Source organism: Mizuhopecten yessoensis, unplaced genomic scaffold (assembly GCF_002113885.1).
Source record: "Mizuhopecten yessoensis strain PY_sf001 unplaced genomic scaffold, ASM211388v2 scaffold4849, whole genome shotgun sequence".
Lineage (NCBI taxonomy): Eukaryota > Metazoa > Mollusca > Bivalvia > Pectinida > Pectinidae > Mizuhopecten > Mizuhopecten yessoensis.
In genome coordinates, this window is record NW_018405752.1 from 29,629 (window position 1) to 44,247 (window position 14,619).

General features: G+C 34.6%; 2 protein-coding genes and 1 long non-coding RNA gene across 3 annotated transcripts; all 3 read left to right on the top strand.

Annotated features, from left to right (window-relative positions):
- Window positions 1-1,032: 1,032 nt before the first annotated feature.
- On the top strand, window positions 1,033-2,000 carry LOC110449960. Its single transcript, XR_002462917.1, has 3 exons — window positions 1,033-1,126; window positions 1,473-1,557; window positions 1,948-2,000. It is a non-coding gene; the product is annotated as an uncharacterized LOC110449960 (long non-coding RNA).
- A 242-nt stretch (window positions 2,001-2,242) lies between these two features.
- Window positions 2,243-4,366, top strand: LOC110449959 (bifunctional glutamate/proline--tRNA ligase-like). Its single transcript, XM_021497143.1, has 3 exons — window positions 2,243-2,351; window positions 3,036-3,183; window positions 4,077-4,366. Exons 1-3 carry the CDS (start codon window positions 2,287-2,289, stop codon window positions 4,302-4,304), a joined length of 441 nt encoding a protein of 146 aa, XP_021352818.1. The 5' UTR covers window positions 2,243-2,286; the 3' UTR covers window positions 4,305-4,366.
- Window positions 4,367-11,676: 7,310 nt separating this feature from the next.
- Window positions 11,677-13,859, top strand: LOC110449961 (ras-like GTP-binding protein RhoL). Its single transcript, XM_021497144.1, has 3 exons — window positions 11,677-11,815; window positions 12,352-12,410; window positions 13,181-13,859. The coding sequence occupies exons 1-3, from the start codon at window positions 11,680-11,682 to the stop codon at window positions 13,553-13,555; spliced, it is 570 nt and encodes a 189-aa protein (XP_021352819.1). The 5' UTR covers window positions 11,677-11,679; the 3' UTR covers window positions 13,556-13,859.
- Window positions 13,860-14,619: the final 760 nt, after the last annotated feature.

Below are 14,619 nucleotides of genomic sequence, written 5' to 3' on the forward strand. Positions count from 1 at the left end.
ACCGACTTTGCTTATGTATCTAGTTAGACAGGGTGTCGAATAATGTAATCTGGCTATGTGTCTCAATATATACAAAATGAGTCTAAAGGTAGGCTACATGGCATGCGGTCCCCACATATACTTGTGCCATAGATTTACTCTCGTTGTACATGTTTTGATGGTGTGTTACAGGGTGTACCCGACCTACGACTTTGCCTGTCCGATCGTAGACAGTGTAGAGGGTGTTACTCATGCCCTGAGAACGACCGAGTACCACGACCGCGACTGTCAGTACTTCTGGATCATCGACCATCTCGGTATGTAGGAGTATACGTCATTCCTGCTCAGTCGTGATGTCTTAAAACATTTTTTTAGATATTTTGAACTCGTGTTAGCAGATTTGGGTGTGACTCCTTGTTTTTTTGGGACAACTTCTTTCAGACCTATATACAGGATGTCAAAATTATTGTCAATAGAAACTAATTATTTAGAGTAAATTGTTGGTAAAGTGTTGATTGACTGCTTCAAGTTTGATGTAACATGTGTATGTACGAAAACAACACAGTTAATTTGGAGTGATACTTTTGGCAAGTTGCTACAGATCTTGCTTTGGGATGTTGAAATAATGACTGAAAAGAAAATCTGAAAAATTTAAGCTACAACATACCCCACTTTTTCACTAAGTCTGCTGAAAGTTTGTTCATTACAGTTCCCTGGCTGGTGTCCCTATTAAGATATTTTCCTACTCTCTATCAATTCTACGACAAATAGTAATCGAAAACGAAGCTGTGGGCATCATATTTGTTTTGTCCTCAAAGAAGACATTTAACCCTGATAACTCCAGTCTACCCAGCTGTAAAGTAGCATGAAGCATACCGGGAAGTAAACATGAGAGACAGGCATTATTTAGGGAGCTTGCAAGGGGACTTGTGTGTTTTCTGTAAATTATTTTACAGGAACTGGTGTACAGACCACCAGATTTCTGAGGTTGACAGATCTAGCGTATTGGAGATTTATATCTATTGTCTGGTTCTTGCATGTCTACGGAAGCCACATATTTACGAGTATAGCCGACTTAATCTCCAGAACACTGTGCTGTCCAAGAGGAGGCTTACATGGTTTGTGGATCAGGGAATCGTTGCAGATGGTAAGTCAAATCAGATAATCAATATTTGGAGATTTGATATGAGAAAATCAAATGAAATACCACACATTTTTGAAATATCTTTAAATATGTATATATAACTCAATCAGATTTTTCACTGAGCTAGATGTCTGTGGAACCAAGTTGTCCTAAACTCAACACAGGTATAACAAAGGTCTTTTGAACAGTTAAAACTGTTAGAAATTCAATAGAATACAATGAAATATCCACCTCGGTTTAACTGATATTTTTCCTGTTTGAAATATTGTTTGCATCATTCCCAGGACATTTTGTATGTGTTAAAAAACGCTTCAGTCTCCAATCTTTTTTTTTTTTTTATCACATGTAGGGATGATCCACGATTCCCAACTGTGAGAGGAGTACTGAGGCGGGGTTTGACTGTGGAAGGACTCAAACAATTCATTGTTGCCCAGGTAACCAATCAGATTGAACATGAACTGTGCATGTCTTATGGGTACAATACAAGTGGTATCAGCATCACTCAGGGCTACAGTAAACTGGATTCATCAGGAGGATTTTAATTCAGAAGTCTGTTGAAAAGCATATTTCTTGTTACTGTATTTTACGATTGCAAAGCAAATGTTTGCATAGAAATTTCACACAAGGCATGCTCATGAATTTCCTCATGGATTTTTCCAAGAAAAAGCTAAGTGTAAAGTAAAAGAATCAGTGCCGCCTGTAAAACCGAATTTTTAAGAATTGAAAAAAAAAAATGCTTATTGTTCCAATGGCAAGTCCTGTTATGATCTATACTTTTAATTAATATAGTTGTATAAAATTAAGTTTCAAAATTTTGTTTTCAGGGTTCATCACGTTCCATAGTGATGATGGAATGGGACAAGATTTGGTCTGTCAACAAAAAGGTTAGTATGGGATACTCCAGCTCTACTCAGAACACCATCACATANACCTTAGAAGCATTGGGCTTACACTTCTAGTTAAATTTACCTTATTACACCAAATGCTGATATTTCGGTTATTATCAGCTACATTTGACTTATCCCTAATGCTCTTTATTTTTAGAAACCTTGAAGTGCTTCGACCAGATCCGAAATACAGACATACAGTGTAATACTAATAATTTTCCCTTTACAGCCCCTATACTGGAAAGTGTAGCCCGTGTGTACTACTGAACATCCCAGATGGCCACCAGAAGGAGATGCCAACAGCTGGCTCCAGACACAAACAGGAGGCCAGTGCCAAGGAGGTTAGCAGGGGTTTCCTGTCCCTGGAAAACTTATAGACAATAAAGGGATTATCAGTGATTTATCTACATCCCAGTCCTTTACTCATAGAATTTTGATGGGACACATAGCATTCTGGAATTACTGAAATTATAAACATTGTGTGACCCATTGGTTTTAGCAATACAGTTGAAAAGGACCCATGGAAATATATTGTAAATTGATCACTGGAATATTTACCATTGTTGGGTTTTTGTCACCACTAGTCACTCTTCAGGAATCAAAATAGGTTGTAATGAAAGGAGGATTTCAAAATATCAAGTAGTGTTACACATGTCCTGGCCCACTGCTTTCTGTCCAAATTCGCTGTCATCTCATAATGGTATAAGTTTTATCAAAAAGGATTTTCTAGTAATGGTGACATCAAAATGAAAAGGTATCAGGAGGTTGACTGATAAAACATTGTTCCAGGAAAGCTTGCATAGAAATTCACCGTACCTTAAAAGAGTTTTTAATTGAACATTTTTCATGTCATTTCATAACAAGATAAGGGGAAAATATTCCTTTCATGCGAGTTTGTTTACATATGGACCACAGGTTTTACTCCTAATTTTGGAACCCAGTGCAGAAATTTAAACTTTTAATATGTATGAAATGAAGGACATGCTGTAAGAATGAAGAAATGTTTTTTTCTGCTATAATTACAGAAAGCACAGAGCAAGAAAGGAAGGTCTGCTGAAAAATCTCCACATGAAAACTCTGTCCGTCCCAGGAGGCAGCTCAGCTGACCTTGACACTAAGATTTGTGCCCAAGGTGAACAGGTCAGGAAGCTGAAGACAGAGAAGGCTCCAAAGGTAACTACAGAGCAATATTATAATATCTTTAAATTCATTTACGTTTTCATTGTAAAGCCATTGAATCAACCAAATAAAAAATAGTATATGAAAGCAGCTTTCACCCATAACAAAGCTCTTTAGCTTTATGTCGAGAGGTCATGACGTCACAATTACATCATCACACTATAATAGTAACGTGACGTCACAATGTCCACAAGATTGGTCGACAAACTAGCGCAAAATNCCACAATGTCCACAAGATTGGTGTACAAAATTTTACTGTGGCGTGTTGAGACTTGGTTTTAATATTTCAATAAAAATGATCTTAATATTTTGTCTTAGAACAGTGTCTGTTGATTATAATTGATAAACATGATATATATTCGGTAATACATTGAATTTAGCATCGGCACACACGTTCATATTTCCTTTGACCTGTAAAGTTTGCAATGAGTCAGTTTTGGTTTGTTTTCTATGTACACTCATGCATGTTCTCAGTTCATTAATAGTTTCATCAATGTAAAATTCATCACATTTACAACAAATCAGATTTAGTCTCACCTAGCATACATTTCTAAATAACCTATAGTCTCAGCTAGCATACACTTTTATTTTCACACCTAAAAAAACAAAATATACTGTAGACTGTTTCAGAGTGGTACAGGTGGCAGTAATATATTATTGTTGAGAATTAACATCTACTTTAATCAAATAAATACTCAGTTATCTTGTAAAGAAATATGATAGCATGGTAGAGGTATCTAAAAAGTAACAGGAATACATTTATCTTAAATTTCCCCTCTTTGCTTTTGAATGATAAATTAAATAGTTTCATTTGTCTGAAACCCTGGTTAAAAACAGCAGAGCCTGGATAAAAACAAGAAACACTAACTGTTGAGTGCTTGTTGTAGGACCGGATAGAGCCCGAAGTAAAGATCCTGTTGGCACTAAAGGCCGAGTATAAGTCTGCCACTGGCAAGGGTTGGAAACCAGATGCCAAGCCAGCCCCAGTGACTGCTGCTCCGGCGACTACAGGAGACGGTGACCTATACGACAAGGTCGCAGCACAGGGCACCAGAGTCAGAGATCTTAAATCCCAGAAGGCAAAGAAGGAATCAGATGTTTCATTTATAGCATGAAAAAACCCTTTACAGTCTGTATTTATTACAGTCGACCATCTGTATTAAATGACCATCTGTTTTATGCGACCACTTTTTATTCCTCCCAACCGTTTTTACTATGTACTTTAATTGTATTAAGCGACCATCTGTCTAACGCGACCAGCGACCACCCAAAATGACCCCAAAATTACGTTAAATGACCACATTTGATACATTTTAGCGACCATGTTTAACGAAAATTTACCAAACGATCGTTGAAATATTTGTGTAACCTCCAAATTTGCGACCGTCACCACATTTGACGAAGGGCTAATTCATGATCTTTTTAACAAGTTCAATGAATAAATTTGAAAAAAATTTCCAAACAGTAATTTTTCTAACCGCCGATATTGATGATTTAGCAGGGAAAATACGGACTGATATTTATCGCAGTCGAGCAAAACCATTTTGATTGCGTGAGAGTCCTGCTAGGCAATGTAACCTTTAACCCTACGATATCCTCCATCTGATTGGATGAAGTACACTGGCGGGTTTTCATTCTTGAAAAAGGATCTGTTGACAGATGTTTACGACAGCACTCTCATGCGAAATTATTATTAATTATCAGCACAACTGCGCACTAAATATGTTTATGTAGCATACATATCGTTTCTAATTCCTCATCAATATTAAACGCCTTTTATAACATCCCTGAACTTCTCAACGATACTAACGACAACAATATTTTTTTTAAACTGGATTCTCTTTCCAATTTCCATCGTAAACTAAAGGCATAATACACGTGAACCCATTTGTTGGACCAACACAGGAAATGCTATCATTTCAACAACAATATATTTCGAAACAAGTTTAGCTTAAATAATGGTAATTACCGAAAACACAATCGTGTAAGTTGAGAACTTCAACAAGTCTCCGTCGATCTTTTGTTCTGAGTGTAATGACATTTATTTTCAAACACTCTTTAGTCATTTAGAACAAACTTGATATTTTAGCTCGTTTTGTCCTACGCCATTTGAAGTTAACTCAAAGTACAAACTTTTCCTGGCTCTGACCAGCGATGAAAGGTATTTTCCCTGTAACAACAGTGAAGGTTTAAATACAAGTAGAGAGCAGTGATGATGAACATAAACAAAGAGGGTATATATCGGTTAAAAAAAAAGACATCTTACTTTAACTAGGCAAAAGGAAAAGAAACATTGATTTTTTTTGTTCGTTTGAAAATAATACGTTTATAAATTTAGACTCAATAGAGGTTTTTTTTAATAATGGGGCGAATTTGTATCGACCTTTTTTATCAATACGAAACGATAAGTAGAAGTGAAAAAGTAAACATGATTGATATCTGTCAACAATGTTCAGTTACAACACTGCAGAAACGGCAGCTAAAATACCGCCTACGAATGATTAGTTTTGGGCAAACATTTGTCCGTTGTTGAGCTTCCGTTGGACGAACTGGACAGATGAGTTAGAAGCACGTCAACAATACAAATACCCGTCGCCCAGCTCACGCAGACATTTCAGGAGGAGTGGGATAACGACCATATACAGGTTAATTGGTGTATGGTATAGAGGGTTTATAAACATCATATAGTTCTCTATGATTATACACCCAACCTTTAGACAGCCTTGACATAGTTCATCTAGTAACAATAACACAACTTCAGTCGTAATAATATGATAACTAATTCGTAATAACGAGATCGCTTAAGGTGGCTCCACACTTTCGCAATTAAGCAGCAATATTCGTTGAAACTTTCATATAATGATTATGCAACTATGTAGAGTTGATTTTATGAAAATCTAAACATTCCGATAGTTTGGGGACTTTTTTGGAAAAATACCAAAAAATTGAATTTTCGTCAATTTTAATATTTTCCGTGTTTTTTTTGTGTGTGGCATTGCTCGGAACAATAACAACAATAATAAAATGAAGAGAAGCATTTCTAATTAACCCTACAAATATTTTATTTATCGCAAAATATGTAACACATGTTACACAGAGTGCTTTTTATTGAATTTGTACGGATAAAAGTGATTATCTACAAGCTAAAAGCAAACAGGACACAAAGATCTAAATATATAGAATGGGAAATTGAACAAAATATACATAATGGCTTTATAAATAATTTATTTTACATTTTACAATCACTTTGATCCGGGTGAGAGTTATCTTCCTTGAAAAAAATCGGAACTTTTTGCAGAGAGATGACATTAACTATCAATTTATTGTTCTTTAATGGAACCAAATTACCGTCAGTCATGTACACTTTGGACATCATTCCACAGTCCGCTAACTCACGGTATATTTATTATTACATAACAGGTACATATGTGACCAGAGGCTATCGCATGGTATGCCGTTCTCACGTGCACTCACACATGCATTTCATAGGTATCTTGATATTTTACAAAACATTATTTTCACAGAGTAAGTAGACTTCATTTGTAAACACGATTTAATCGACAAGGCGAAACTCCTTCAACAGCGAAAATCGTAACGACCTCGAGCTTATGAACTCGTGTAAGCACGTGATATGCACATGTGAGGTTAGTACGTCCGCATTCCATGTGTTACCTATATAACCTTCTTGAGGTCGTCTGGTCTCATGTCACTGTCTTCCCGTGAGTCTGTTTATGTCTATGAATTGGAAAGTTTTATTCCTGAAGTACGTGTGATTATACATTTCGGGTGTTGACATATCATCGGCACGCACGTGCACTATTGTTTACCAGGGGCCTGTTCGTTTATGCGGAACAACCGGTTTGACCGTTTATAAATGTAACAACTTCGGGTATAAATCCTTGTGGACCTGCAAATGTGTATGCAGGCCTTGCAAGGTTTTTTCAAGGCTCGCCTGAAAGCAGCATCAGATTACTAGGTCCGACCTTATTTAATAAACGAACATCAGTGGTCCGATCGGTTTGACCGTTTAAACGAAATCGGCCCTGGTTTTACTATAATTTGCACTACGATATCGAATGCCCGATACGCAATACGGAAATGACGATACGGTGTACATGCACTTTTCGACCAAGATAATTGAGTCCGAGCTTTACTTTTTCCGGAAGTACGTCACAAAAATGGACGCTGATGACGATGTGTGGAGCCACCTTAATTCGCAATATCGAGATAACGTAACTCGTAATAACGAGATTAGAACTCGAAACACCAAAATAATGATACTCGTGAAAAAAGACATGGAGTCCCTCGCAAGAACAAGACAACTTAAATCGTAATAACGAGGTAAATTGTCTGGTTATAACGATATATTTTTATTTTTGTATGTTACTACAACCGGCTATCGTATATTTCATATTTCATGGTCACCGTGTCATTATTTAAGATTTATGCAGCTTTGTTTATGTCTAAGATTTCGTTTACTGTGTCATTATTTCTAGGATTTCGTTTACTGTGTCATCGGTCTAAGATTTAGGTCAATACGTCATTGTTTAAAGCACAATGATTTGGATGTCAATTGAACACTTTATACAGACATACCTGAAGTGAAAGAGGATAAACACCTTTTACATAAAAGAAAAATAGGGATTAATGTTTTACAGTACATTACCTTCAAACTGTAAAACGGGTTCAAATAGGATTATTTTCAAATCAGTCGATACCACACTTAAAACAAGAACAAGTCTTATCAAAAAGACTTTTCCTATTTCGTATGCAACTCTGTTTGAATTTTTGAGGATAAATAACTGCTATATAATATGATTCTATTTTTACAAAATGTATTCATTTGTAAAACAATCGAATGTTTCGAAATGTTTAGAGATATCAGTATTGACCATTTAAGTTTTGCTTTCTGTAGCTTTCACCATTGGTGAACTAAAGATAGTTATGGCTAATCGCTAATCGAAATCCCGCACAAACTCATAGCAAAAAATCTAAGTAACGTATTTCAACACTATGTAAATGTAAAACCGTGCGTAGAGTGATTTATCTTAATAGATAAACATTGTTATAAATTGGCTTTGCATGCATTTAACGTGTGATATAGAAAGTACCATTGATTATGTTTAAAGCATGTCAAGTTTATTTATGGCAACATTCGTGTAATACCAAGTGACACTTTATATTTAGTTCATGATCAGTTTACCAAGCTTTCTGTTTTGTTAGAAATCTCAAATTTCAGTACAGCGTATTCTTAAAAACGTTAAGAACTCTTGGTTCATAAGAATAAAAAATAAATCGGCGAAAAAGTTGCAGAAATGCCACGGTCGTAATGTCAAAATTCTGTCGAAGTTCTTCCACAAAAATCTACAAAATTGTTGTTAACGAACAAAAGGTATGTGGACAATATCATCCTCGAAGTCCTTTTTTTTTTGCTGTCAATCAATCTCAATAGAATAATTATCTGCTTTTGTAAGCTTTCGTCAGAGGAGATCGAAATCTCAAAGCAGAGATAAAATTATTCAAAAATTGTAGACAAATACGAAACCCGGTGTATTGTTTCTACTATATGACAAGTCAAAACGAATCTCACTTTACCTTTATTACAGTGAATGACTAGAGCACGATTATATTAGTATCGTGAGTAACTATCGTGAATGGTATTGATGTTTCATCGTATAAGGCGTACTAGGATGTTTTAATTTCCTAGTGTATAGAATACCGAGTAATTCTTGCCGGAGTATTATGCACTCCAATTAAAGCTGATTTAGTTAATTCGTCTTTTTAATTCTGTTCAGTCAATTGAATATTATTGTGAAAGACTTGTGTCATATTCAACGATAAACTTCGTTCATGATAGGCATTTAACATATTTAATAAGACATTTTATGTCGATACAAGCAATCATAAAACTTGTAGTGATGCAAAACTTGTTTCCTTATGCAAATGTAGAAAGGTGTCAGAGATGTCCCTATCAACGCATACATTGTCGTCCAAATGCATATACATATTAATTTAATTCCAGTTTTATCACATCAAGTAATTAGCTTACCAGGCACTAAAATAGATTGATGCATGTATGTGTAAAGAGGAAGAGCGGGTCATTAGCTATATGTGATGTTTTTGATGTGAGGAAGTGACATGACTTGGATTTGACATAGATTCACATGTTTGGTGTTGTCAATAAAGCAGAAGATGCCTACCCATTAAATATAGCGAGCACACTATTATTATTGACTAATAACAGAAAAGCTGCAGAACGAACTTGGTTTTAGCGAACGTTTTACTGATTAACAATATCAAATGAAAAACAGATGTAAAAATATAAAATAATGATTGCTATCTGTCAACATAAGTCGTAATACTACGATAACTTAGTCGTAATAACGAGAGCGCTTAATTTGCAATATCGAGATAACGTAACTCGTAATAACGATATCAGAACTCGAAATACTCGTGGCAAAAGACATGAACAGAACATTCAAAAGGTTTCCGTGAAAAGCATTCCTTTGTTCATATTGTGCAATAGTTATATCGATTTTGAGTTAGGATTATGGTTTTATTGACACTTCGGTATTCTTTTGTTGTTTTCTTGCCTACGTATCCTGATCTATATATAGATAAGGGGGATAGGGGGAGTGTCATAAAGGAATACTATCCTATGGCAGATATTAAATTTGATATACCTTTGTCGATAGCAAAATAAGCACGTTCAGCTATGTCAACTTACCAGAGTTGACCAATCGATATAAACAATTGAGTAAAGGGAAGTTCAGGTATAGCATTGAGTGTGAGTTATTGATGAGCTGGACAGCTACCGGGTATGAGACCCCAAACGTAGTTTCGCACTGGGAGCTAGATAGTAGATAAACTAAACTCAGGTCTTCACAGGGATATTACGGTATTTCTAAAAAAAAACTGCAGCGACACTAATTTACACAATGCAAAACATTATTCAAGATTGAAGTACTCCCATTTGCTCATTAAACGAAGGTTCGCGTAATTCTGTTGTAGACCTGATGGAAAAGATTAAAATGTATATTTGGGCATCTGAATTTGGAGTGTTCTTTGTCGATATTCTTATTTAGTCAAGTTATAAAATATATATAAAGTTTCATCCTCATGACGTGTTTAAATATGGAATTTCGATATATTTTTACGCAGTTCTAAATGATGAGAAACACGACTACATTCGTATTGGTGGAAGTATTTCTTTGGGATGTATCACTGCATCAGTATGTTTTATACATTTTATTGAATCAAATGAGGATTGACTAGGGTAGAAATACTGAGATTCTCCCACGAGATTCGCCTCCAAGATCATCCGGCGCCATATAAACAGAAAATCAGTATATTTACACTTTCTGATAGACTTTTGACTCTCTCCACCAAACCTTTAAAAAAACAAATAAAATTGATTCTTAGAACAAACTTGATATTTTAGCTCGTTCTGTCCTACGCCATTTGAAGTTAACTCAAAGTACAAACTTTTACTGGCTCTGACCAGCGATGAAAGGTATTGTCCCTGTAACAACAGTGAAGGTTTAAATACAAGTAGAGAGCAGTGATGATGAACATAAACAAAGAGGGTATGTATCGGTTACAAAAAAGACATCTTACTTTAACTAGGCAAAAGGAAAAGAAACGTTGATTTTTTTGTTCGTTTGAAAATAATACGTTTTTAAATTTAGACTCAATAGAGGGAATGATGTCCCTCACCACCACCACCGAATTCAGTATATGTCCCTGTTATTATGTGTGTGTTTTTTTAACTCTAAAATGATCATATCAAAAAAAGCAATGTAGAGCGCCTTAAATAAAGAGAGCACCACCACCACCAAATTCAGTATATGTCCCTACTATTATGTGTATTTGTTATTCTATAACAATCATGTTATATAAGTATTGTAGAGCACCATGAAAAAGAGAGCACCGAACTAAATGTATCTATTATTATGGGGGGGCGGGGGTTGTTGTTACTCTTAAACGACCATATTTAAATTAAAGCTTTTTAACTATATGGAGCATCACCATCGCCATCACCGAACTCAGTATGTGTCACTGTTTTGACATGTTTTGTAACTCTAAAGCGATTATATTATATAAGCAATTGAAAGCGCCTGAATTACAGAGAACACAAAACTGACGTTGTATATTACGATAGTAATACGTATGTTATATGATATTCTTAGACATATCCAGGCTCAAATCAACATAAATGAAGCTGGATTAAATTGATATGACGCGTCTACGTAGTGAGTGCAAACATATACCTGGATAAACGTTGATTTAACATACATTACCTGTATTTTCTTATCAAACTGTAACGATATATGAACACATCTGTTTGCCGCAACTAAATAGCTAGTTTCTGATTGGCTGTCTGTGGTCCAGAAATAGATAAGGTACATATAATGCGATAATCTCATTCCTCACTTTCATTTTAATACAACACTCTGTAGTGGAAGTACTATACTAAATTTAATACTCACTATGGTTAATGCAAGTAAACCTGTTAGTTGTACTCTCGTTGGCGATGGAATGGTTGGGAAGACATCTATCGCTCTCAGTTTTATCGGAAAACAGGCGGAAGAAAATTATGTGGCTACAGTATTCGAAAACTATGCAGGTAATAATCGTGACACTAATATAAAAGTTAAGGGTTTGCGTGGTGTCCAGGCGGGGTTTCAATATGTATCGATGAGTTTAAATTCTTTAAATGTATAATTCTTTAATATGCATGTGAATTAGATATGTTCAATTGTCGAAATGTTAATGTATATTTGTGTTAATCAAACTATGATATTTTCTTGTTTTGAAAATCTCTATAATATATAATATCAGAACTTCTCTGTAATAGAACATGACTTGTATAACAGTTTAGTGTATAACTGATATCGAATTAAGTGGCAAAGGTAATAAATGTTTATTAGGACACTAGCTATGTTTCCTGTGGTAACTGACACCCGGGACTTTTTTTTCTTCTATAATCAATGTTGAAACAAGTGTTTGAATTGTGATACTAGTAAAATAAAATAATTAATATTAAAATAATATAAGTCCTTTGTTATATAAATAAGCTATTACAGCCATTAGTTGTGTTTTATATAAATTATGGAATGATATATTATATACGTTAACATTACGCTTGCTTTGTTTTTTCAGGAGGCACCTCAGTTGCCGGCGAGCAATATACTGTCAGCATCTATGATCCTGCAGGCAAGGTAAGCATCTTCACACATAACTGATCAACATCAATATATGTATCTTTATATAATGAATATAAAAAAAAACTAATCTTGTTAATCACAGGTATAGAATTCGTAATTTCTCTTCTTTATTCCTTAAGTATGAAAACAAAATAGATACGAAAGTGTAAAATGTATTTCAAAGCAAAACAGGTTTTAAAAGAAATTTATAAGGGGAAAACTTATTTTCGTCAAAGTTGGCCTAAAAACACAATTTTATTAAAACTTTTATAAAGATAAATCAAAGAATTTGTAATAGAAAATTGGTAACATTATTAATAAACATATATTATCAGTGTCACTTATTTACGCTGGTTATATGATCATACATAGCACGTGGTCATCTTAAGTTTAGATTTTATTATCATAAATATGGTGATAATAGTATCAGTTCGGCCTTGTTAACCGCTCAAACACTGAACGTTAAATTCATTACATTTTTATAATCACTTCAAAATATGTATTCCATAAGTAATAACGACAGTATGGTCCAATAAAGGAACTAGACTAGATCCAAAAAAAATTGTTGAATGCGTATTAGTTTATGTAACTAAATTACTAATTTGAAAAGTTGCTCTCTTATCAAATCATTGAACCTATCGTGAAAGAGGACTTTAATGTTGTATATACATATATTTATTCATATAACATATCTCTATTTCAAACTTAACAAATATGACTAATACAAATCACATTACCTTTTCTAAAGCACTTGAAACTAATTATAAAACTTTTGTTTTTTCCAGCATGACTATGCCAGTATGAGAGTCTGCACTTACACAGACTGCGAGGTGATTCTCATGTGCTACAACGTAAGCGATCGAGACTCATTTGACAGCATCGCCTCATTTTGGCTACCGGAAGTAAGGAAATTTAGGGGCACCAAATCTACAGTCATTCTCGTAGCCACACAGACGGATACCCGGAATCCGGATTCCGACTCGTCAGTTAGTACAGAAGAAGGAGAGAAGTTGGCAAGGGAAATAAACGCTGGGGGATATATGGAAACCACTACCCAAAATTACGATAGTGTTAAAACTGTTTTCGAAAAGGTAGTCACGTGTGCTTTAAAATGCAGGAAGAAAAAAAAAACACTCTTCAAAAAGATCTCTCGTCGTTAAACTATCGGATATGAGGATATGAAGAACATTAAAACAATAGCAGCTATCCAGATGATTGGGAAAAGACAGAAGAAAAAATGAACAAAAATGTCTTTCAAAGACCTGTAGGACTTTCTTCATGTTTTGATGAATAGTTCGTCAAATGGACTTAACGAGAACGATACATGGGTGTTTTGAATTTTTGAAATAAAAGTCCCAGACTTTTTCAGATGGCAACGAAATAACACTGTGATGATCATTTGTAATAATAAGTACGATTCATGTCAGTGCATATAGTTTCAATAACTATAAAAACCCATTTGCGAATCGGAATATGTGATAATAATTTTGTATTTTCTTATCTCTATTTATTAATGACGATGTCGAATTTGAAATCATATTGATGACATATTCCGACCAAATGAACTTCTGTATTTTACGTGAGACAGTGCTGACAATCCAGTATTTTTTTTATATACGTTTACATTATTGACAATGATGATATTCATCTGATTGATTTTGTTACAAAGAGTATGTGCAATATTTGTTAAAAGTTTATTTTTACATGAACATAGCTGCTGGCCAGCACAACGAGTAAAGTCAATAAAACATTGAATTTGGATTTCTTTGTTTTGTGTTTTCCTTCCGAAATGTACCCAACAAGATCACACCAATGAATTGAGACTGTATGTAAATAAATTATAAATGTTTTTGTTAGATGAAACTATGTTATATTTTCTAATTTATAGAGTAAACACCAATTACTATATTAACATTAATGCTTCTTCCTCTACGTGATTTATGAAATGGTCATGATAACACGTCACCAATGAGAGGTAAAGGTAGAAACGATACATAGTATTCACTCCACGCATATATACAATTCTTCTGTAGCCTCGTTATGGATGGTCATATTTTGTCAACAGATACTTTGACGTTATGAAGAGCTTTTGGCAATACATTGACGGAGATGTTGTGAATTGTTCAGAAAAAGTAAGATGGGATGATACTGAAATATGTTGGCGGTAAGCGAGTGGGCAAATGAAACGAGGGTAAATCAAATGTATAACGAAGATATTATAGAA

What these genes read in the sequence shown, in the direction of transcription:
- LOC110449959 (XM_021497143.1), top strand. Translation starts at nt 2,287, where the DNA reads ATGGCCACCAGAAGGAGATGCCAACAGCTGGCTCCAGACACAAACAGG. An exon ending in AGGAGGCCAGTGCCAAGGAG is followed by an intron (nt 2,352 to 3,035) that starts GTTAGCAGGGGT and finishes CTATAATTACAG; the next exon opens with AAAGCACAGAGCAAGAAAGG. An exon ending in AGACAGAGAAGGCTCCAAAG is followed by an intron (nt 3,184 to 4,076) that starts GTAACTACAGAG and finishes TGCTTGTTGTAG; the next exon opens with GACCGGATAGAGCCCGAAGT.
- LOC110449961 (XM_021497144.1), top strand. Translation starts at nt 11,680, where the DNA reads ATGGTTAATGCAAGTAAACCTGTTAGTTGTACTCTCGTTGGCGATGGA. An exon ending in AGTATTCGAAAACTATGCAG is followed by an intron (nt 11,816 to 12,351) that starts GTAATAATCGTG and finishes TTGTTTTTTCAG; the next exon opens with GAGGCACCTCAGTTGCCGGC. An exon ending in TCTATGATCCTGCAGGCAAG is followed by an intron (nt 12,411 to 13,180) that starts GTAAGCATCTTC and finishes TGTTTTTTCCAG; the next exon opens with CATGACTATGCCAGTATGAG.